The 26,488-nt window shown below is 37.9% G+C and overlaps 1 protein-coding gene across 1 annotated transcript in view; it reads right to left on the bottom strand.

The window, feature by feature from the left end:
* LOC104983141 (olfactory receptor 1013-like) overlaps positions 1 to 14,330 on the bottom strand; it is a 23,125-nt gene extending 8,795 nt beyond the window's left edge. The window contains 1 exon segment of the mRNA XM_010832613.1: positions 14,073 to 14,330. Coding sequence (XP_010830915.1) covers positions 14,073 to 14,330 — 258 coding nt within the window.
* Between the last annotated feature and the right edge of the window lie 12,158 nt (positions 14,331 to 26,488).

Raw genomic sequence — 26,488 nt, 5'->3', positions numbered from 1 at the left:
GCTTTATGGACTATGCCAAAGCCTTTGACTGTGTGGATCACAATAAACTGTGGAAAATTCTGAAAGAGATGGGAATACCAGAACACCTGACCTGCCTGTTAGAAATCTATGTGCACATTAGGAAGCAACAGTTAGAACTGGACATGGAACAACAGACTGGTTCCAAATAGAAAAAGGTGTATGTCAAGGCTGTATATTGTCACCCTGCTTATTTAACTTCTATGCTGAGTACATCATGAGAAATGCTGGACTGGAAGAAACACAAGCTGGAATCAAGATTGCTGGGAGAAATATCAATAACCTCAGATATGCAGATGACACCACTCTTATGGCAGAAAGGGAAGAGAAACTAGAATGCCTCTTGATGAAGGTGAAAGAGGAGAGTGAAAAAGTTGGCTTAAAGCTCAACATTCAGAAAACGAAGATCATGGCATCTGGTCCCATCACTTCGTGTGAAATAGATGGGGAAACTTTGGAAACAGTGACAGACTTTATTTTTGGGGGCTCCAAAATCACTGCAGATGGTGACTTCAGCCATGAAATTAAAAGATGCTTACTCCTTGGAAGGAAAGTTATGACCAACCTAGACAGCATATTCAAAAGCAGAGACATTACTTTGCCAACAAAGGTCCGTCTAGTCAAGGCTATGGTTTTTCCAGTGGTCATGTATGGATGTGAGAGTTGGACTGCGAATAAAGATGAGCGCCAAAGACTTGATGCTTTTGAACTGTGGTGTTGGAGAAGACTCTTGAGAGTCCCTTGGACTTCAAGGAGATCCAACCAGTCCATTCTAAAAGAGATCAGCCCTGGGTGTTCTTTGGAAGGACTGATGCTGAAGCTGAAACTCCAATACTTTGGCCACCTCATGCAAAGAGCTGACTCATTGGAAAAACCCTGATGCTGGGAGAGATTACGGGCAGGAGGAGAAAGGGACGACGGAGGATGAGATGGCTGGATGGCATCACTGACTCGATGGACATTAGTTTGGGTGGACTCTGGGAGTTGGTGATGGACAAGGAGGCCTGGTGTGCTGTGATTCATGCAGTTGCAAAGAGTCAGACACGACTGAACGACTGAACTGATGGGCTCTAGGAAAATGGTACTGATGAACTTATGTGCTCAGACGCTCAGCCATGTCCAGCTTTTTGTGACTCCATGGACTGGATCCCCCCAGGCTCCTCTGTATCTCTGCAGGCAGCAGCAGAGACACAGGCATCAAGAACAGACTGGTGGACACAGTGTTGGCAGGAGGGGGTGGGGCGAATTGAGAGGGGAGCATGGCAGTATATACATTCCTATATGCATTACCATATGCAAAATAGACAGCCCGTGGGAATCTGTTGTATGACATTGGCAGCTCAACCCAGTGCTCTGTGACAAGATAAAGGGGTGTGGGGCTTTGTGACAACCTACAGGGACGGGGTGGGATGGGATGAGGATTCATGATGGGGTGGCCAGGCGGGATGGTGTGGGGAAGGGAGAGGGAGGTGCAAGAGTAGGGCGATGGAGGCATATCTATGGCGGCTTCATGTCCATTTATGGCAGAAACAAACAACACTGTAAAGCAATCATCCTCCAATTAAAACTAATTTTTAAAAAATGCTGTAGAAAACAAGTATATCATATACTTGAAATTTGCTAAGAGAATAAATCTTCAGTGCTCTTATCACTCATAAAAAAATGGTAACTATATGAAGTAATGAATGCGTTAATTAGCTTGTGATAATCATCTTTCCAGTGTATATGTGTATCAAAGCATCATGTCATACATCTTAAATATATAAAACTTTTTGTCAATTTTTAAAAATTGCCTTTTGATGATGTACTCAAGTATTCGTATCTGAGTCCTGGAAAGAAAAAGGAGGAAATAGTACTTGGTCAGAAAAGTGCTGTTAGAATCTCTGCAAAACCTATGTGTCACTCCTATGCTGTGACTTGGAGGCTTTCACCACTACAGGTGGGATAGGAGAGCCCTCCTCTATATAAACACCCCCTCAGTGCCATCCACACATGCCTGATCTTGAAGCAAAGGATGAAGGGGAACTAAGGCAAAGGGGCAGAAAACATCACTGTGCACCTAGGATCCCTAAGGACCACTCAGAGAATGAGGCTTCCCTGGTGGTTCAGATGATAAAGAATCTGCCTGCCAATGCAGGAGATCCAGGTTCTATCCATGGGTTAGGAAGATCCCCTGGAGAAGGAAATGGCAACCAGCTCCAGTATTCTTGCCTGGAGAATTCCATGGACGAGGAGCCTGGTGGGCTACAGTCCGTGTGATCACAGAGTCAGACACAACTAAGCAAGTCACACTAATATACTCAGAGAATGCAAGAGGGCAAAGCTGCTTAAGTGTAACTATGTCAGGCACAGGGGCCATTTTTTGGAAGGAGAGGAAAAAGGAAAAAGGTCATAATAACTGACTGTGTTCTTAAATTTATGAAATACTCTTGCATAATAGAGGAATGTGAAAGTGACTCAGCCGTGTCAGACTTTTTATGACCCCATAGACTAGTCCATGGAATTCTCTAGGCCAGAACACTGGAGTGGATAGCCTGTCCCTTCTCCAGGGGATCCTCCCAATGCAGGGATTGAACCCAGGTCTCCCACATTGCAGGCAGATTCTTTACCAGCTGAGCCACAAGGGAAGCCTGAGAATACTGGAGTGGGTAGCCTGTCCCTTCTCCAGCAGATCTTCCTGACCCAGAAATCGAACCGGGGTGTCCTGAATTGCAGGTGGATTCTTTACCAACTGAGCTGCATAATAGAGGAGATTCCCGCACAAGGCTGGACAAATTAAGGCTGATTCATTTGCACTTCTATAAACAGAACCTCAATCAAAGAAAAATGTTTCTGTTTATGCTGCTGCTGCTGCTAAGTCACTTCAGTTCTGTTTATGATCCTACTGTAAATCACAGTCCCTCTAAGTAACCTCGGACCAGTCTTGGAACTTGACAAGATAAGAGTTCATGCTTCCCTACATGACACAGAAAGGCTCATAAATTACGGCCTTCCTGCCCAGTCACATCTTCTGCTAGTCATCACAATCGTGCTTTCAATGGTGCAGACCCTTAGAGCTCTGTCTTATTACCTGGAAAAGCCTCCACTATGAGCACCTCTCCTTGGATTTGAGCACGCTGTTCCTTGAGCTTGCAATATTTTTGCAAGCTACTCCACCTTGCACGTTTCTAGTAACGCCACACAATTCAAGTCAAAAATTAGCCTAAAACATTTGGCATTCCCCCACCATCTTGCAAAAATAGTATAAATCACTCACTGTTCTTTGTAATGGTGAGTCCCAATGAGGTGCACTTCCGTACAAGGTAATGACAAGGATTTATCTCCAATATATACAAAGAACTCATGCAACTGACTATCTAAAAACAACCAATCAAAAAATTGGCCAAAGGTCTAAATAAAACACAGATGGCCAAGAAACACAGGAAAAGATGCTCAGCATCACTAATTGTTCAGTTCAGTTCAGTCGCTCAGTCATATCTGACTCTTTGTGAACCCATAGACTGCAGTACGCCAGGCTTCCCTGTCTATCACCAACTCCCAGAGTTTACTTAAACTCATGTCCATTGAGTCGGTGATGCCATCCAACCATTTCATTCTCTGTTGGGAGTCCCCTTCTCCTCCTGCCTTCAACCTTTCCCAGCATCAAGGTCTTTTCAAATGAGTTGGTCCTTTGCATGACATTTCCAAAGTATTGGAGTTTCAGCTCCAACATCAGCACTTCCAATGAACACCCAGGACTGATCTCCTTTAGGATGGACTGGATGAATCTCCTTGCAGTCCAAGGGACTCTCAAGAGTCTTCTCCAGTTCAAAAGCATCAAATCTTCTGAGCTCAACTTTCTTTATAGTCCAACTCTCACATCCATACAGGAGAAAAGCAAATCAAAGCTACAATGAGGTGCCAATCTACACTGATCAGAATGGCCATCATCAAAAAACCTGCAAACAATAAATGCTGGAGAGGGTGTGGAGGAAAGGGAGTTCCCTTGCATTGTTGATGGGAATGTAAATTGATACAGCCACTTGGAGAACAGTATGGAGATTCCTTAAAATTTTTCTAAAAATAGAATCACCAGTACTGAACATATAACTGAGAAAACCATGATTCAGAAAGACACATGTGCAAAGCACCATCAACACCAAGAACTCAGGATTCCCTCCACGTCTGTCCTCCACTCTCAACACTTAATAAAAAGAATGGTTACTATGGCAAGTTCTTGCTGAATACCAGGCACAGGGTTGATAATTTTATGGATATTATCTCACTCAAACCTCAAACAATTGAAAGAGATAAAAACTTGCCTAGGGCAGTGGGAAACTTTCTTAAACCTCAGATGACTAAAATAAAAAGTGTATAAGATATGCATTTCTCTAAGAAGTAAAATTGTTTTAAAAAACAGCAAATAGCAATGGTATTTAAGCATTCTATGAATAATTTGCAAAATAAGTTAAAACACATAAAGTGTTTAGAACCTTATTTAAAATAGATAATATATAATTTTAGAAATAATATTAATATTGTTTGATTTCTTTATTTTGAACACTGAGGTGCTTTTCGTATCCTTTAGGGAAGATGGCATAAAATCTCATAAATTGCAGTTTTTCTGGTAATGTGAAACTCCTATCTAATTCCATAAATTTTATCAAGTAGTGCTCTGACAAGAATATTAGAGATGTATGACTGGTAAGACAAATAGGCATTGCTGATTTTAAAAATCAAAAGCAAACAAACGTGTAGTCCCTGCCTTCAAGAAAGATAACTTAATGAATCATGGAAATGTAATTGAAAGAAAATATTATAACACCAGCGTTCCCAAGTGGCTCAGTGGTAAAGAATATGCCTGCCAATGCAGAAGACACGGGTTCAATCCCTTGGTCAGAAGATCACCTGGAGGGGGAAATGGCAACTCACCCCAGAATTCTTGCCTGGACGATCCCATAGACAGAGGAGCCTGGTGGGCTCTCTATATGGGGTCACTAAAGAATCAGACACAGCTGAGTGACTATACAACAACATTATAATACTCTTTTGCAGACAAATATAAAAAGAAAAAAAAATTGTTAAAAGGATTTATCTTCTATACTTTCCAATAAATTTTGTCCTGAAACTAAATTTAACCTTAGTTTAAACTTAGTTTATAACTAATTTATAGACTAAAATTAGTCTATAAAAAGGTGAAAGAAAGTGATTTTTCTTTGTTTGTTATGTTTTTTAATTTATTTATTTTAATTGGAGGCTAATTACTTTATAGTATTGTAGTGGTTTTTGCCATACATTGACATGAATCAGCCATGTGTGTACATGTGTTCCCCATCCTGAACCCCCCTCCCATCTCCCTCCCCATCCCATCCCTCTAGGTCATCAGTTGAACCTGAAGCAGGTTAAACATAAAGGGGTAGGTTGAATGGAGTTTTCATTGTCCTTCTATATACTTTAAGGATTTTGACTCTTTTTAGTAACAGACATGAATTAATATAGCCTTCTAATAGAAATTTAAAAGAATTATTTCCCTCTATCTATAAACATATTAATACAATTAATGACAGTGTTTATGAATGATTTAATTTTTTTTCTATATTATTATTTGTGTCCATATGTGTATAGTCAAAAAACCCAGTCCAACTTCAGCATTACAAGGAAAGACGCTTTTGTTGGGTAAATCTTGCCGCCTTGTGGTGTATAAAAATAATACTGTGCTTAAAGTATTCACACATGTGTTCAACAAGAAGCACTGTCCTTTAGCCAGGCTCTCCTGCCCTAGTTACTTATAGAATCCATACCCTTCCGAGTATCTGTAATCTAGAATCCTAACTTTGTAGTATTTATTATGCTGAATAATTTACGTATATTTGCAGTTGTTTATTTTCCTGCCTCTTCTGTAAACCACAAACCCCAAGAACACTGGGTGATTTTTGCCCTGAGTCAGATATGACTGAGCACACATGCAAGAAGTAAAGCACAGTGTTTTCATACATACATATATATATAGTGCAATGAGTACTATATCCAAGCCAATTAACACATCCACCTTCTCACATCATCATCGTGTGTGTGTGTGTGTGTGTGTGTGAGTGTGCGGGCCTGTGTTGAGATCATCTGAGATCTACTCTCTTAGCAAGTTTCCAATATAATATAACCATTAACTATGATCACCATGCAGCACTTTGGGTTTCTCAAACTTATTCATCCTGCATAACTGAAACTTCACACACTTTGACCAACATCTCCCTGTTTCCCACACCTCCCTGTCCCCGGTCTACTCACCATTTCTATGAATTTGACTTTTTGAGATTTCACATGTAAGTGGGGTCCTGCAGTGTTTGTCTTTTTAACGCCTGGCTCATTTGCTTCAGATAATGTCCTCCGGGGGCTTACCAGGTGGCACTAGTGATAAAGAATCCACTTTCAATACCAGAGACACAAGAGATACAGGTTCAAGCTCTGGGACAGGAAGATCCCCTGAAGGAGGAAATGTAACCCACTCCAGTATTCTTGCCTGGGAAATCCCATGGACAGAGGAGCCTGGCGGGCTACAGCTGATGGGGTCGCAATGAGTTGGACACAATTGTGCTCGGTGACTGAGCACACTATCCTCCAGATTCACCCATGTTGTTGCAAAACACAGGATTCCCTTCATTCTAAAATTATAGGTATAGATAAAGATATATCACAATTTCTTTATCCATTCATACATCAATGGACATTTAGAATGTCCAATGTACTGATTTCATTTTCTTTGGATACATATTCAGAAATGAAATTACTGAATCATATGGTAGTTCTGTTTTTAGAGAAACCTCCAAACTGTATTCCATTAAGCCTATGACAATTTTCCTTCGCCAAAATGTATGAGGGTCCTTTTTCTCTACATCTTTGACTGCACTTGTTATCTTTTGTCTTTTTGACAATAGTCATTCCAACAAGTATGAGTCCATACCTCATTATGGTTTTAATTTGCACTTTCCTAATGACAAGTGATGTGGAGTATATTTTTATATTTGTCATTTGTATGTCTTCCTCAGAAAAAAATGTCTATTCAAGTCCTTTGGCCATTTTTTAAATCAACGTCTTTGATATTTTTTACTTCTAGGATGTTTGAGATCTTTAAATGTTTTGGACATTAATTGCTTATCAGATCTATATTTGCAAGTCTTTTTCCAAACACAAGTTGTCTTTTCATTATAATAGTTTTCTTTGCTGTGCAGAAGCATTTTGATATAGTCCACTTGTATATTTTTGCTTTTGATTCTGGGCTTTTGGTGCCACATTCAAAAAATCATTGCCAATGTCAAGGATATTTCCCTCTATGTTTTCTTCTAGTTTTTACAGTATAAAGTATTATATTTAAGTCTCTAATCCATTTTGGGTTGACTATTAGGGGCCCACCCATATTTCTTTTTTGCATAATTACTCATGGCTTTTTACTGCAATCCTCTCACTTTTGTCTTAAAACAGCATTGTTATGCCTTGTAATACCTATTCAAAATTACTTCATCAATTCAAGACCTCCCCCTAAACTAGTATAATGTTTGTTCTGTCATACATTTCCTCTGAGTGTGTTTATGTGTGTGTATACAGTATACGCCAAAGCCTTTGACTGTGTGGATCACAATAAACTGTGGAAAATTCTGAAAGAGATGGGAATACCAGACAACCTGACCTGCCTCGTGAGAAATCTGGATGCAACAGTTAGAACTGGACATGGAACAACAGACTGGTTCCAAACAGGGAAGGGAGTACGTCAAGGCTGTATATTGTCACCCTGCTTATTTGACTTATATGCAGAATACATCATGAGAAACGTTGGGCTGGAAAAAGCACAAGCTGGAATCAAGATTGCCAGGAGAAATATCAATAACCTCAGATATGCAGATGACACCACCCTTATGGCAGAAAGTGAAGAGGAACTGAAAAGCCTCTTGATGATTATGAAAGAGAAGAGTGCAAAAGTTGGCTTAAAGCTCAGCATTCAGAAAATGAAGATCATGGCATCTGGTCCCATCACTTCATGGCAAATAGATGGGGAAACAGTGGAAGCAGTGTCAGACTTTATCTTTTTGGGCTCCAAAATACGAAGTTTACATGCATTGAAGCTATATAAAGTATATTTGCATTTATTTGCTATACCCATTCAGCAGATTATACCAGTCAACTATCTCTCAGAGAAAAGATTCATTTTTTTAAATGAAATCTTTTTTTAAAATCTTTTTTTAAAAAAGCTGGCTATAAAAGAAAGCAAAGTTGATTTAATTGAGAGCAAGGGTCATTATTTCCCTGAGTTCTCAAGACTATTTCCTTCCCCTTACTGCCTCTGTCAAAAAGTACTAGGAAGCACTGACTTTCTTTTTTAAAAATTCTCCTTTACTTCTCTATCACATATTTCTAAAATTCCACAAGAATATGATTGTCTTTTTTAATAGAATGCCCTTTGGGAATAGTCATGAGTTAATCATAAAATGTTTAATATTCTCTTTCAGTGTAATTAGTTATTTGAGCTTTATTTTCCTCCCTCCTTGCTTCTTTCCTCTGTTTTTTATAATATCATGGGACCCTACAAGGTGTAACCTCCCTAATCATCATGAGGACCAAGTTCTTAATATTTAACTTCTATCTCCATGACCTTAAGCCAATCAATTCTTTATTAGTTCCCTCATCTCACAAACAGAAGGATCATCCCTGATTATTGCTAAGGTAGTTCTCACTTCTAACATTTCTGGGATTCAAAAAAACTTTGAATGAGTTTCAAACCTGAACAATCAGTAGTTACATCTTCAGAGAAGCTATTACAGCAAAAAACTAACTTAAGTTTTTCATCCCAGTGTGAGACAGACTCCAAGACCAAACATTTTTACTAATCTCTCTAACAAGATGCTTTGGGCATTATTAAGACTCATTGAGTGTTCAGAGATGGGCGATTACTAACCTTGAAAGAAATTATTTGCCTCACTCCTAAACAAGTTTCAGAGGAACTAATTAATAAAGGCAGTTTTAAATAAGAAAACTTCCTGGGTGATAATTGCTGTTCAACTCTGAAATGTAGCTCTTGAGGCCTGATACAGTGAGGCAGCAAAGAAGAACTGACCCCGGGGAATCACAATGACTTTGTAAATTAACGTAAGGTGCGGGGTGGTTCTTTCTAGCACTATAAGTTTATTGATTGTTATCCTGGTTTCTTTAAAATAGATTGTTTGCCCTACAAAACAAACAAAAGAAAAATTTATTCCCATTTAGCAAAAACTGGCAAAGGTGGAAGATTAAATTCCTTTATAAAAATCAGAAGATATAGGAAAGGCTGTAATTCCAAGTCTTTGCTAGTTGAGGAACGTGGGTCCTAGTCTTCAAAAGCTACGTATTTTGTTATTCCCATTACATGACATTATAGAAAAGGCAGAAATATACAGACAGAAAAAGATCACTGATTGTCAGGGGTTTGGAGGAAGGTAGATATGTAAAGTAGGTGAAGCACAGGAGATGTTACATTAGAAAAATTAAGAAAAAAGTGCATAGGATCTCTCTATATTATTTCTCATACTTATTTCTCATTATTTCATCTACAATTATCTCAAAATAAAAACTTAATTAAAAACAAAAACAAAATAGTGTGTGTACCTCAGGAGGACACTTTCAGGTTGGAACACCAGCTCGTGATCTTGAGCAAGTTATTTAAAACCCCTGAGTTTCTGTTTCTTCAAGTGTAGCTGCAAGTTAGTGGTACTCACAGTAAGGAATTACATGGGATAGTGCATATAATGTGCCTAGAAGATAGTAAGTGCTCAATAAATATTACTTCTCATTCTTGCTTAATTATCACTATTATTCTCATCCAGACTATTGCACTAGCTCCTACCTGGTCTTATCACCTCTAGACACTCTGACCATCCTACACAAAGCCACCTTTCCAACAGGGTAGCCCTAATGTGGTATAAATTAGCCTCTTTCTAGAGAATAATGTTACAACTCATTAAACCAATTAGATCATAATATGACTCCATCTATTCTTCTATTCATATCCCATACCACTCAACTTTACTGTTTCCATGCTGCTGCTGCTGCTAAGTCGCTTCAGTCATGTCCGACTCTGTGCGACCCCATAGACAGCAGCCCACCAGGCTCCACCGTCCCTGGGATTCTCCAGGCAAGAACACTGGAGTGGGTTGCCATTTCCTTCTCCAATGCATGAAAGTGAAAAGTGAAAGGGAAGTCGCTCAGTCGTGTCCGACTCTTCGCGACCCCATGGACTGCAGCCTACCAGGCTCCTCCATCCATGGGATTCTCCAGGCAAGCGTACTGGAGTGGGGTGACATCGCCTTCTCCCATAATCTCAGCTAAATGTGACCCCCTGTTTGTCATACCTCCAGGCCCCTCCTTGGGTCATTCCCTTCACCTGCTATTCCTCTCATCACAGCTGGACATCCAAATCCTACCTTCAGTGCCCGTCTCAAAGGTCACCTCCTCCACAATGATTATTTACTGCCTAATCTAATGCACAGTGAATATTCCTTCCTTCTTTCCTTCCTTCCTTTGAGTCTTCATCAAACCCTGTGTTTCCTTCTTATGACTATTAGCAATTCTGTCATACATTTTAGCCATTATACTTTAGCCATGCATTATTCGATTGAGACTTTCCTAAGGATAGAGACTATATTTATCTGGTTATTTTTATTAACAGCAACAATAAAGGCCAAAAAACTATAGTATTTTAACTTTAGTAAATAAGCCCTATTTTGTTGCTCAGAAATAGTTGTAAGTCTATTTTATAAATGTGAAAATGAAGCCCTCCTCAGAGCAAGGTAGCTTCTGGAGGTTAAAGAAAAATTAATGACAAAGTTCAGTCTGATACTCTCCCCTTTGACTTCCTATCCGGTAAGCTTCCCAAACCAATATCTTCTTAATCTTACCTGGACAAGATCACCAGTTCTGTATTGTCAAGATTTTCAACAGTCCATATGCTCTCAGGCTTTCCACATAAACTCTTACACATTTGCTAGAGTATTAGTTTCATCTCAATTTTACAAGTAAAATTATGCAAAGATTATAGTCATTTAACTTCCCCAGTCCTGTCTTCTATTCCTGTTGTTTGTTTCTTTTCCCACCAAAGGGTCCACAAGCCCAGAATCTCCTAAACGTCCTTAGAAGTACTTCATCAAGGGCAAAATCCATGCCACAGAGGCCTCAAGTTTAAAACCAGGTAAATCAAAGTATGAAATGAGAATGGTGAATGTGTGTTTTATACCAAGAAATAGTAAATTAAAAATTGGAAGGCTAATTAAAAAGAATACATTTGAATCAGTTCTAATGAGATGGATGAAACTGGAACCTATTATACAGAGTGAAGTAAGCCAGAAAGAAAAACACCAATACAGTATACTAACTCATATATATGGAATTTAGAAAGATGGTAACAATAACCCTGTGTACGAGACAGCAAAAGAGACACTGATGTATAGATCAGTCTTATGGACTCTGTGGGAGAAGGAGAGGGTGGGGAGATTGGGGAGAATGGCATTGAAACATGTATAATATCATGTATGAAACGAGTCGCCAGTCCAGGTTCGATGCATGATACTGGATGCTTGGGGCTGGTGCACTGGGACGACCCAGAGGGAGGGTATGGGGAGGGAGGAGGGAGGAGGGTTCAGAATGGGGAACACAGGTATACCTGTGGCAGATTCATTTCAATATTTGGCAAAACTAATACAATATTGTAAAGTTTAAAAATAAAATTAAATTAAAAAAATTGGAAGGCTATAAACTAGCAAGGAAATGCTTAAAGCATTGTTGTTGACTGATACTGAATAATAAATATATTAAACAGGCTTATTTTCAAATCCAAATTTCAGTTAAAAATAAATAAAAGGAGAGTTACTATCCTTGAAAAGGACAGTAAAGAATTAAATGGACATTCTTAAGGGTATTCTAGGATCCTTTTTAAGTAGACATTATAGAGACATACTCATTATAAAAAGCTTAAACAACACAGAAATATAATTTTTTTTTCAATGATCTCATCACACAAATATACCTGCTACTAAGTTAGGTGGTTCATTTATGATCTTCCTTGTTTGAAAATTTTCCCCCTTGTTTAGTGTTTTGAAAACATCTGTATAACATTTTATTTTTTACTACATATTTAGCCAGAGAATAATATCTTCATGGTTTTTAAACACTTGTTTAAGACTGGTAATAGCTGAAAAATAGTTTTATACATAGGACATAATGTTACAGTTCATTGGGCTTAAATATTCAACAGAGAATTATGATTATTTTAGTAGTTGATCATTCCATCTCTAGCCAGGTGCATCTGAGCCCAAAGCTTGTACTTTTAAGGATTAAATTCATAAAAGCCATTTTAAAATAATTTTGAGGGTCTCATTTTTAATTTTTGATTTTTTTTTTTAAGAGAAAAGGTAGAGACCTGGATACTTCTTTAAGGCAGAACATACACCCTTATTCTGTACAAATCCTGTCAATCAACTTTTTAAAAAATCATTGTAAAATAACATAAACATATATAAAATTGTCTTTTTAACAATTCAATGTATAATTGACATTATACATAATTGACAATGTATAAGTGACATTAAGTAAATAATACCATCATACAACCATTACTCCCATCCAATTCCAGAATTATTTTTTCATCATTCGAAACTAAAACCTGAACCTAACAAACAATAACTCCATGCTGTCCCCTCCCCTACCTGCTGGTGACCACAGTCTATTTTCCATCTCTGTGAATTTGACTGCTCTTAAATCCCATGGACGGAGGAGCCTGGTGGGCTGCAGTCCATGGGGTTGCGGAGAGTCGGACAAGACTGATCGACTTCACTTTCACTTTTCACGCATTGGAGAAGGAAATGGCAACCCACTCCAGTGTTCTTGCCTGGAGAATCCCAGGGACGGGGGAGCCTGATGGGCTGCCATCTATGGGGTCGCACAAAGTCGGACAGGACTGAAGCGACTTAGCAGCAGCAGCTTCCCAGGTGGCGCTAATGGTAAAGAACTCGCCTGCCAATGCAGGAGATGTAAGAGATGCGGGTTTGCTTCCTGGATTGGGAAGATCCCCTGGAGAAGGAAATGGCAACCCGCTCCAGTATTCTTGCCTGGAGGGTCCCATATGGACAGAGGGAACCTGACGGGCAACAGTCCATAGGGTTACACAGAGTCAGAAACAACTGAAGTGACTTAGCACAAGTACCTTACCTAAGTGGAATCATACAATATTTGTCCTTTTGTGTCTGGCTTATTTCACTTAGCTGAATATTTTAAATTTCATTCATGTAGCATGTATCAGAATCCCATTCCTTTATAAGGTTGAATAATATTCCACAATATGAATATCCACCTGCAACGCAGGAGACCCCGGTTCGATTCCTGGGTTGGGAAGATCCTCTGGAGAAGGAATAGGCTACTCACTCCAGTATTTTGAGCTTCCGTTGTTTCTCAGCTAGTAAAGAATCCACCTGCAATGTGGGAGACCTGGGTTCAATCCCTGAGTTGGGAAGATCCCCTGGAGAAGGGAAAAGCTCCCCATCCAGCATTCTGGCCTGGAGAATTCCATGGACTGTATATTCCATGGGGTTGCAAAGAGTCGGACAGGACTGAGTGAATTTCACTTGCACTTTCACTATATGAATACATCACTTTGATTATCCATTTGTCAATGGATATTTGGTGTTTTTTTCCCCTACATTTTTCACTATGATGAATAGTCCAACTATTGTAACCTTCTTAGCCATGCAAGGACAAAAAAAAGATTTTATACTGAAGTTAGTATGAATATGATAATATAAAATACTAGCTAGTTTATGAACAAATATTATTTAATAAATATTACTTAGCACCTACTCTGTAGCAAACATTCTGCTAGGGGGACAGTGCTGAATGAAAAGAGATTTTTGATTAATGTACAACGTAGAAGGGTGCCTAGAAATATTGGGACAAAAATGGGAAGCTGGCCACACAGACCTGGTAGCCTCCTCAGGTACAATAAGGAAGGCAGTTTGCATAGAGTGCTCTGATGGCCTGCCCCACAGGACAACAAGGAGACTAACCCTGACATCCTCTGCTTCGTTCTCTGCTTTGCCATCATATGCTAATCTGGTTAATCCAGCAACCTGAACAACTGTCTCCATGGCCCCATTGTGGATAAGGGCCATGGTACAGCAGGATAGGTCTGTGGAGAGGCAGTCGGGCAGGAAGGGGTGAATATTGTGTCTGGTGAAATTTCCTGGCAAATACAGGTCCACCTGGGCTCCCAAATCTATCTTCACATTCATCAGAAACATATGCACCTTTAGCTGACTTGTCATTTTACTGACATCTAGGCTGCAACATGACTATCTAACTCCACGTGAACTTCCACAGTTTAGAGATTCATCAGCTTTTGGAATATGCTATATGTGAACATGAGACTGGATTTGAAATTCATTTGCATTGTAACAAGAAATCTCAACACTGTTTCTCAAAGGGAGAAAATGAAGAATAGCTTTAACATCGTTTATTTAAATTTAATATCAGGCCCTTTAAGTATATGCATATGTAGAGCTGGTTAATTTTGCTATATAGCAGAAACTAGCACAACAGTGTAAAGCAACTATACTCCAGAAAGAAAATTAAATATTTTTTTAATTTAAAAGATTATTCTTCAGAAATTTTTCATAGTTACTTCAACTGAAAAGGCTGAGATAAACTGTTGAAAGCAAACTCAAGTTTTCTATTCAAAAATTTGGGAAAAATATTTGTAATTTTTATACAAATTCAAATAACCTTTATTATTATTTTGAATTGTATTTGTTTCATTAAAATATGATATTTGAAAATAATATAATATTCCACTTGGATACCCCAGTCGTTTCCCAGTGTCTTCAGTGTGCTGAACAATTAGCATGTTTCTTTATTTTACCATGACATGAAATCTATTCAGCTCTATGATGATTAATTATATGTGTCAATTTGGCTGGGTCACAATGCCCATCTGTGGTCAAACATTATTCTAGATGATTCTGTGCAGGTGTTTGGGGATAAGAATAACATTCAAATCAGTGAATTTTGAATCAGATTGCCCTCCAGCAAGCACCTGGGCCTCATCGCATCAGCTGAAGGCCTGAATATACTAAAACACTTATCTTTCCTGAACAAGAGAGAATCCTGTGGCAGACTCCTTTCAGATTTGAAAGTCAAAAATTGGCTTTTCCTGTGTCTTCAGCCTGATGGTTGGACTTGAAGTATAACATCAATTCTTTCCTGAATCTCCACCCTGCAGAATTTGTACTTGCTAGCCTCCATAATAAGTGAAAGAGGAGAGTGAAAAAGTTGGCTTAAAGCTCAACATTCAGAAAACGAAGATCGTGGCATCCGGTTCCATCACTTCATGGCAAATAGATGGGGAAACAGTGGAAACAGTGGCTGACTTTGTTTTTCTGGGCTCCAAAATTACTGCAGATGGTGATTGCAGCCATGAAATTAAAAGACACTCCTTGGAAGGAATGTTATGACCAACCTAGACAGCATATTGAAAAGCAGAGACATTACATTGTCAACAAAAGTCCATCTAGTCAAGGCTATGGTTTTTCCAGTAGTCAGGTATGGATAGGAGAGATTGACTATAAAGAAAGCTAAGCACTGAAGAATTGATACTTTTGAATTGTAGTGTTGGATAAACCTCTTGAGAGTCCCTTGGACTGCAAGGAGATCCAACCAGTCCATCCTAAAGGAGATCAGTCCTGGGTGTTGATTGGTAGGTCTGATGTTGAAGCTGAAACTCCACTACTTTGGCTACCTGATGTGAAGTGCTGACTCATTGGAAAAGACCCTGCTGCTGGGAAAGACTAAGGGCAGGAGGAGAAGGGGATGACAGAGGATGAGATGGTTGGATGGAATCAGTGACTTGATGGACATGGGTTTGGGTGGACTCTGGGAGTTAGTGATGGACAGGGAGGCCTGGTGTGTTGTGATTCAAGGGGTCGCAAAGAGTCAGACATGATTGAGCGACTGAACTGAATTGAGCCTCCATAATATCATGAGTCGAATACTTAAAATAAATGTCCTTCTACTTATACACACACATCCTATTGGTTCTGTTTCTCTGGAAGACCCTAATACAAACACAAATGATAATAGAAAACAACTTGTGCTCCTTATGTAACAAGACACTATTCCAATCACTTCACAAAAACTAGCTTTGTAACTATTATTATTATCAATTTTACTCTATATATGTGGTTACAGAAGCTCAGAGGTATTAAGTAACTTGCCCAGGTTCACACATCTATTAAGTACAAAAGTAAGAATATAAACCCAAGTTCTGTTTTATTTTACATGATCTTAATTAGTATGTACTAATAATATACTTCATTTTGATATTTGGCAAAACTAATACAATTATGTAAAGTTTAAAAATAAAATAAAATTTAAAAAAATAAATAAAATTTAAAAAAATGAAATAAAAAGCAGAGACATTGCTTTGCCAAAAAAAAAAAAAAAAAGAATAGCACTTTTAAAATTGCAATTTTAGTTCTGTTACTCAGAGTAAAATCACTGTGGATGGAGACTGCAGCCATCAAATTAAAAGAGGCTTGCTCATTGGAAGAAAAGCTATGACCAACCTAGGTAGTATATTAAAAAAAAAAACAGAAACATCACTTTGCCTACAAATGTTCATAGAGTCAAAGCTATGGTTTTTCCAGTAGTCATGTACAGATGTGAGAGTTGGACCATAAAGAAGGCTGAGCACTGAAGAATTGATGCTTTTGAATTGTGATGCTGGAGAACAGTCTTAAGAGTCCCTTGCACTGCAAGGAGATTAAACCAGTCAATCCTAAAGGAAATCAACTCCAAATATTCATTGGAAGGATTGATACTGAAGCTAAAGCTCCAATACTTTGGCCCTTTGATGTCAAGAACTAACTTATTAGAAAATACCCTGATGCTGGGAAAGATTGAGGGCAGAGGGATAAGGAGGTGACAGAAGATGAAATGATTGGATGTCATCCTGACTCAATGGACATGAGTTTGAGCCAACTCCAGGAGATAGTGAAGGACAGGGAAGCCTGGCATGTTGCAGTACATGGAGTTGCAAAGAGTTGGACACGACTTAGTGACTGAAAAACAACAGTGGGAATATTAATAAAATCTGTTTGGTAGGACAGAATATAATAGAATTGTTTAAAAGGATAGAATAGAATAAAGCACTAATAAAGTTTCACAATATGCAGTCAAATCTATCAGGTTTTTTCCTACGTTATTTTAAGCTTAAAAAAAAATGCGCCACTATCCCCATGTATCTTTACTGGTATTATGTTATGCTTATATTTACCCATCATGATTTTTAAACAAAATGCCCACAAAATATCCATTAAATATATGTACCACATCTTCTTTATTCATTCATCTATTTATAGACAATTAGGGTGATTCCATAACTAGGCTATGCAAATAACACTTCTTTGAACTTTAGGGTACATATGTCTTTTCAAATAAGTGTTTTTGTTTTCTTAGGATAGATACCCAGGAGTGGAATTGCCAGACTGTATGGTAGTCCCATTTTTAATCCTTTGAGAAACCTCCAATTATTTATCATAGTGGTTGCTTTAATTTGCATCCCATGCACGTGCAGAAAGGGTTCCCTTTTCTTCACATTTCACCAACACTTATTATTTCTTGTCTTTTTAAATTTGCCATTCTAACAGGTGTGAGGTGATACTTCACAGAGGTTTTACACAACCACAAAAAAAAAAAAAGATAAAAATTTGCCATTTGTATCAACATGGATGGTGGACCTGTAAAGTACAATGCTTAGTGAGATAAATTAGATAGAAAAAGACAAATATTGTATATCTCCTCACACATACACATGCACATATATATATATACACACACACACACACACACACACACACACACACATATATAAATATATTGTAAAAAGGCAAACGGCTGTCAGAAGAGGCCTTAAAAATAGCTGAGAAAAGAAGGGAATAAAAAAGCAAAGGAGGAATAGAAAGATATAAGCATCTGAATGCAGAGTTCCAAAGAATAGCAAGGAGAAATAAGAAAGCCTTTCTCAGCAATCAGTGCAAAGAAAGAGAGGAAAACAATAGAATGGGAAAGAGTGACTGAATTTTTTTTTTTGGGGGGGGGGATGCTCCAAAATCACTGCAGATGGTTATTGCAGCCATGAAATTAAAAGACGCTTACTCTTTGGAAGGAAAGTTATGACCAAGCTAGACAGCATTTATAAAGCAGAGACATTACTCTGCCAAAAAAGGTCCCTCCCATCAAGGTTATGATTTTTCCAGTAGTCATGTACAGGTGTGAAAATTAGACTATAAAGAAAGCTGAGTTCTTAAGAATTGATGGTTTTGAACTGTGGTTTCGGAGAAGACTCTTGAGAGTTACCTGTGGGTCCCACTTGACAGTGGTAACCGTGTTCTATGGAACTTTACTACTTATATATGTGCAACCAGAGTCCAGATGCCACTGATAAAGTGGCATCTATATTTTACACCCTTGTTATCCCCATGTTAAATCCCTGACCCACAGTTTGAGGAACAAAGATGTAAAATATGCCCTATAAAGGATTTGGATGAAATTATGAAATATTTTTTTTTCTTAAAGATCACTATCAATGTGATTCCTGTAAATTAGTTTCAGAACTTTATACTTTGCTGCCTGTGCTTTCAGAAGAAAAAGCAAATGTAAAAGAGTTGTTCAAATAGTTTAGAGAATGGCTTTTGCGTGTCACTCACACTTCTAAGGGCTATAAATCCATTCATGTAAGCAAAACATAAGAAAAAAATCTTTGCCATTTCTGAGAAAAAGAAATGAAACATAAGCAAAGTAGTTAAATCAATTTTTAGAGTGTAGTAGAATGAATTAGGAGCTGTATATCATGGAATAGTCAAGGAGATTGGCATGCTATGGGGGAGAGAGAGAGAGAGAATAGTAGGTACAAAAGGGAAATTTAAATGGTTCATTGTATTCTCAAACTTTTAGAATAAACACTGAAGTTATCTTTATGTGCTTGTGTACAGGTGCGGGTATTTGTTTATTAACATTTATTTTGATTTATCATTCATACTCTTTCATGGTCCATGTTAAAAGCAAACTTATTTGTGGTTTCAAGCAAGCTCCTTGGAGTGGGATGACTTAAACTCAACAGTCATACGAATTTGCTCAAACACCCTCCTTCTACATGGGGAACTTAGGGTCCTGTTTTTTTCTCCTCAGTTTTATTATTATCACATATGAGTTCTACAGAACCTATTCACTCAACATCATGGCATTTCAGCAACTCAGATCAGCACAGCATCTATTTTTGTCTTATTCAGTCTTTTTGTCTACACTTGTGAATATACCAATTAAGACAAATTTCTTAGAGACAAAAATTATTTTAAATAATTCTTGTCTAAGTGTCATTTTGCAAATTGACCATATGAGGGTCATATGCAAACTATATTTGCATAAGAGGTCCACTATATGATAAATTATATTTGTTACTTTTCTTTCATGTTTCTTTTTTCCCTCAAATTTGATTGATTGAGTGTGCATTATATGTTGATAAGGATACATTATCTCACTGCATTGATTTGATAGTTCCTCTTCTAAGAAATATAATGTGTCTGTTCCATGACTTGGTTTATGGTAAAAGTATAGCGTGACATGTAACAATTGATGTACATGTTATGATGCCTGTACTAACTTCCTCCAAACTGCCATTCAGGTTCAGTTCAGTTGCTCAGTCATGTCCAGCTCTTTGTGACCCCATGAACTGTAGCACTCCAGGCTTCCTTGTCCATCACCAACTCCAGGAGTTTACTCAAACTTGTGTCCATGGAGACAGTGATGCCATCCAACCATCTCATCCTCTGTCATTCCCTTCTTCTCCCACCTTCAATCTTTCCCAGTATCAGGGTCTTTTCAAATGAGTCAGCACTTCACATCAGGTGGCCAAAGTATTGGAGTTTTAGCTTCAGCATCAGTTCTTCCATTGAATATTCAGGACTGATTTCCTTTAGGATGGACTGGTTGGATCTCCTTGCAGTCCAGGGGACTTTCAAGAGTCTTCTCCAACAACACAGTTCAAAAGCATCAATTCTTTGGTACTCAGCTTTCTTCATAGTCCAACTCTCACATCCATACATGACTACTGCTAAAAACATAGCTTTGACTAGATGGACCTTTGTTGGAAAAGTAATGCCTCTGCTTTTTAATATGCTGTCTAGAGAGGTCATAGCTTTTCCTCCAAGGAGCAAGCATCTTTTAATTTCATGGCTGCAATCACCATCTGCAGTGATGTTGGTGCCCCTCCTGCCCAAATACTGTTTCCTCATCTATTTGCCTTAAATGATGGGACTGGATACCATGACCTTAGTTTTCTGAATGTTGAGTTTACCCAACTTTTTTACTGTTCTCTCTCTCTTTCATCAAGAGACTCTTAAATCTCTCCACATTTCTGTTTAATTTTCGTATTTTTTAACATTCATGGTTTTTATTTATTTCATAGAGGGACTAGATTCTTTCCTTCAGCCACTGTCAGGGACTAAAATTTTGCATGTGATCAGTACTTCTCTGATGGTCCAGTGCTTAAGAATTTGCCTGCCATTGCCAGGGACACAGGTTTGATCCCTGGTTGTGGAAGATCCCTCATACTCTGGATAAGATAAGCCCTTGTGCCACAATCATTGAAGCCAGAATACCTAGAGCCTGCGCTTCACAAAAACAGAAGCTCCCACCTGCTGCAACTACAGAAAGTCTGCATGCAGCAATGAATACCAAAAACAGCTAAAAATAAATAAATATTTTTAATAAAAAATTTTTTTTAATTATTAACATTTTTAATGCAGTCAAATAAATTTGAATAAACAAAATTCATTGGGATTAAAATTATGTTATATTATCTTGTAAAAATAAATATTACTAATAAGTTTTTTATAGTTGATTTTTAATTATGAAAACTAATATAACTAAGAAATATTTACTTATAAACATAAACTATCTTCCTAGAACAGTATATTGGACAGTGATACTGTGAAGTGTTAATTTTAGTTATTGATGGCTGCTGAGATTATCAGTATGCTTAATTTAATAAATTTGCTTATATGTTCTTCCCAAAATATCTTTAATAAATAATTGCAGCTTTTATGATAAAGAAAAGTGTCTAATATCTGGAATTGAAAAAAATCTTGAGTAAGCGTAATGCAATATACCTTTTCTAAAATCAGTCCGTGTGCTTTATATGAAAGTCCCCTTAAAATGATGTACAAAAAGGGAAAAATTCAGATTCACATATGTTTCCAGCACATTTCATTCATTCTACAAGTTACTCTCTATTTCAATATTATGTGAATCCATACTTTATTTGGGCTTCCCAAATAGCGTTAGTGGTAAAGAATCCACGGGTTAAAGCAGGTAGATGTAAGAGACAGGTTCAATGCCTGAATCAAGAAGATCCCATGGAGGCAGGCACAACAACCCACTCTAGTATTCTTGCCTGGAAAACCCCATGGACAGAGGAGCCTGGCAGGCTGCAGGCCATAGGTCACACAGAGTCTGACATGATTAAAGAAACTTAGCAAACACACACAAACTTTATTTAAGGAAGTTTTCCAATTTTTAATAGAATATGAATACTTGAAAAAATAGGAGTTGGTAAATGAATGGTTTACCAACATAAATGAATAATTTGATAGAGTATTTTGAATGTCAATTATATTTATTAATTACATAATACAGAAACGATTTTAAAAGATTACTAGAATACTAGAAAAAGACAAATACAAAAGAAACTTGAACAACCCTACTATTGTATTTGAAACAGTAATCTGAGTTTTAAGTCAGAAATATGAGGTGTAATTTAAACATATATATATATATAAATATATGTATGAATTCATGTGTGTACACTAAGAAACACTTTACAACAAATTGTAGAATAAGGATTATCTCAGATAGAAATGTATATTAAAAATAACTCCCTCAAATCAGGTTCTTGTGCACGACTACTTGATATTGAGGAAAAAGAAATAACTGATTTTCTTCTTTTCTTTCACTTCAGTTCAGTTTGCGACCCCGTGAACCACAGCACCCCAGGCCTCCCTGGCCATCACCAACTCCTGGAGTTCACCCAAACCCATGTCTATTGAGTCGGTAATGCCATCCAGCCATCTCATCCTCTGTCATCCCCTTCTCCTCCTGTCCCCAGTCCCTCCCAGCATCTGGGTCTTTTCCAATGAGTCAACTCTATGCATGAAGTGGCCAAAGTATTGGAGTTTCAGCTTCAGCATCAGTCCTTCCAATGAACACCCAAGACTGATCTCCTTTAGGATGGACTGGTTGGATCTTCCTGCAGTCCAAGGGACTCTCAAGAGTCTTCTCCAACACCACAGTTCAAAAGCATCAATTCTTCGGTGCTCAGCCTTCTTCACAGTCCAGCTCTCACATCCATACATGACCACAGGAAAAACCATAGCTTTGACTAGATGGACCTTTGTTGATAAAGTAATGTCTCTGCTTTTTAATATGCTTTCTAGGTTGGTCATAACTTTCCTTTCAAGGAGTAAGCGTCTTTTAATTTCATGGCTGCAATCACCATTTGCAGTGATTTTGGAGCCAAACAACAAAAAAATCTATTGCATTTTCCAACTTTTAAATCGATGATTTCCAATAGTATAAAAAACAAGAAAAGATATTAAAAAAATACAAGTCTTAATAGATATTCAAAAATTCTAAACAAAAATTGAACAGATTTAATCTAGCAATATGTATAAATAATAATGCATTAATGATTAGCTAATCCCTGAAAATTATCATAAGTTTAATATTAAAAAAAATAAATTTACATACATACCATTTAATTCACCTCAAGTAAAATGAAACACTTAGGCAAAAACTAAGCAAACCTGGAAATCACCCAAGTGTAGTGAAATACTTTTGTGGAACGAAGAAAAAAATTAAGAAGATCTGTATACTGAAAAGTACAAAATACTGATTAACAAAATCAAAGATGTTTGGAATGAGATGTTAAACATACTCAGTTTACAGTTGAAAGACTAAATGTGGTAAAGATCCTAGTTCTCTCGAAAGTGATCTATAGATTTAATTCAAAGTCCGTGAAGTTTCAGCAGATATTCTATAGACACAGATGAGTTTATACTACAATATGTATGACAGACCAAGGACCGTAAATAACTAAATTTGAAGAGTGACCTTGCGACCTCATGGGCTGTAACCCACCAGGCTCCTTTGTCCATGGAATTTTCCAGACAAGAATACGGGACTGGGTTGTCATTCCCTTCTCGAGGGGATCTTCCTGACCTAGGGATTGAACCCTGGTCTCCTGCATTGCAGGCAGATTCTTTACCATCTGAACTTCCAGGGAAGCCCAACACATGTTAAAATGTAGAATAATAAAGAATGACCACTCCTCATTGTGCTAAGACTTACTATCTTACTACGTAGCTACAGTAATAAAAACTGCTGGTACTGGTGGAGAGATGGCCATATAAATCAACAGAACAGAATAAAAACTCACAAATAGCCCTTGAAATCTGATTAATTCTTTATGAATGTGCAAAGGTAATTCAATAAAAGAAAGACAGTCTATTTTAAAATGGGGCTAGATGAATTAGACATTCAAAAGGGAAACAACCTGATGTGAAGAGCTGACTCAGTTGAAAAGACCCTGATGCTGGGAAAGACAGAGGGCAGGAGGAGAAGAGGACAACAGAGGACAAGATGGTTGGATGACATCACCAACTCGATGGACATGGGTTTGGGTGGTCTCCGGGAGTTTGTGATGGACAGGGAGGCCTGGAGTGCTGCAGTCTATGGGGTCACAAAGAGTCAGACATGACTGAGTGACTGAACTGAACTAAAGGGAAACAAACAACAAATAATGTTTATCTAAACCTTTTGCAAATCAAATTAATTAAAAGTAGAAAAATGCAAAATGTAAGACAGAAAATCTTTAGAGAACAATATAGGGCAAAATCTCTGTCTGGGACCCAGAATTGTTACTTAGCCTAAGCTTGTACTGCAGAATAGGACAATACATCGAGAGAGGAGTTGCTGGTACAAGGAATAGTGAGTTTATTAGGAAAGCCAGCAAATGGAGAAGATGGTAGACTAATGTTCCAAAGAATCATCTTAACAGAGGTAGACTTCAGGCTTCTTTAATAATAAATGGGAAAGGGTTGTGGTTGGTTGTTGCAAACTTTTCAGTGCAGGAATGCTGTGTTCTTGCAGAAGTCCACACAGATCTGGTCATAATGTTCATGCCAACCTCCAGCAAGACAATTGTTACACTCTTTGTACCTTTAAACATCAGAGTTTTAAAAAGGAGCTATTAGATATATTTCAGACTGTATACAAATTCATTTTCAAAAAGGGGTAGGTCCAACATGACTAAGTACAGGCAACAGAGAATATAATTCAAAGCTAAAGGAATATGTGATATGGAGGCAGGTTTGTTCTCTGTTATAGAACTAGAGAAGAGTTTATAGACCATGATATCAAAATTAGTGGCTATCATAGTAAACTATATAAATTGAACTGCATCAGAGTTCAAAGGGTATATTTAATACCAATTGCTCTTGAGCATTCAGCTGAGGAAATGAAAACTTATTCTTTGGCAATCAACTTTATGAAAATTCAGATAGAGTCGTACACAACTGAAGTGACTGAGCACAGCACAGCAATGAAAAGAGTAATCCCCTATATTAAAAAAAAATAAGAAGAAAGAAATATGAAAGAAAACATTTTGCATATGCACAATGTACTATTATTTTTAGTTCGTTTACATGGTTTATGCAACACAATAAGACAGTGATTCAACAGATCCCCTTTGCATCATCCACTTGAGGAGACCATTACAGAATGATAGGAATACTGACAGGCTTGTTGTACAGGTAAATTACATTATTCCAGATCCCTATCTGGTGGGATCAGAGTACACCAGAGAAACAGAATCAACAGGAAGCTAACTAAGAGGAAAAACACACAAATAAATCTTATTCACTTTGCTGCTTCTGCTGCTAAGTCGCTTCAGTCGTGTCTGATTCTGTACGACCCCACAGACAGCAGCCCACCAGGCTCCCCTGTCCCTGGGATTCTCCAGGCAAGAACACTGGAGGGGGTTGCCATTTCCTTCTCCAATGCATGACAGTGAAAATTGAAAGTGAAGTTGCTCAGAAGTGTCCGACCGTTATCAACCCCATGGACTGCAGCCCACCAGGCTCCTCCATGGGAGTTTCCAGGCAAGACTACTGGAGTGGGGTGCCATTTCCTTCTCCATTACTCACTTTGTGGGAATACAAATCATTGTGGATTAGTAATAAACACACCTGCTCCCTAGGTTCTATTAAGGTTTCCAATGCCTCAGGGACAATCACAAAATTGCTTATCATTTCCTCAGGGAGAGACATAGAGAGTGAAAAAGTTGCCATAAATTGCTCTTGCTATGCATATTCTGAAACACATGGACAGGCCAAGACACACCTTTTGTGACAGGTAAGCAGGTAGTATATTTCATGTGGTACCATATTTTACCAATATACAAGTAGTTTGCAATTTGCAATACAGCACTTATTCTACAACCAAGCATATCAAAATATCAAGATTTCTGATTGACTTCTGTATGCATCCTGTTATTGATAACAGGTTGTTATCTAATGCACAATCGGAATAGGATGGCTCCCCTTTTTCTTTAGATTAATATACAAATATTTTCACCACTGCTGATGACCACCTTTGAAACATCAGTGCCACAATGCTTATGTAATATTTATGTTCTATATCAAGACTTCAATATGTGAATTTGTTGTTTAGTTGCTAAGTTCTATCCAACTCTTTGCTATCCCATGGACTATAGCCTGCCAGGATTCCCTGTCCTTAACTATCTCCTGGAGTTTGCTCAAATTCATGTCCATTGAGATGGTGAAGCTATTCAACTATCTCATACTCTGCCACCCTCTTCTTTTTTTGCCTTCAATCTTTCCCAGCATCAGCATCTTTTCCAATGAGTCAGCTCTTTGCATCATGTGTCCAAGGTGTTGAAGTTTCAGATTCAGCATCAGTCTTTCCATTGACTATTCAGGGTTGGTTTCCTTTAGGATTGATTCCTTTAGGATTGATTGGTTTGATTTCCATGCAGTCCAAGGGACTCTTAAGAGTTTTTTCAGCATGGCAATTCATATAAGAAAGGACAAAACTGAGAGATAAGACAGCCTAAAGAGTAAGGTGCATCATCACTGCAGATGGTGATTACAGCCATGAAATTAAAAGACACTTACTCCTTGGAAGGAAAGTTATGACCAATCTAGATAGCATATTCAAAAGCAGAGACATTACTTTGCCAACAAAGGTCTGTCTAGTCAAGGCTATGGTTTTTCCAGTGGTCATGTATCTAAGTGAGAGTTGGACTGTGAAGAAAGCTGAGCGCTGAAGAATTGGTGCTTTTGAACTGTGGTGT

The sequence above is a fragment of the Bison bison genome, unplaced genomic scaffold (assembly GCF_000754665.1).
Source record: "Bison bison bison isolate TAMUID 2011002044 unplaced genomic scaffold, Bison_UMD1.0 scf7180017861774, whole genome shotgun sequence".
NCBI lineage: Eukaryota > Metazoa > Chordata > Mammalia > Artiodactyla > Bovidae > Bison > Bison bison.
The sequence above is the reverse complement of the archived record's forward strand: the minus strand, read 5'-3'. Positions and strand labels throughout refer to the sequence as shown.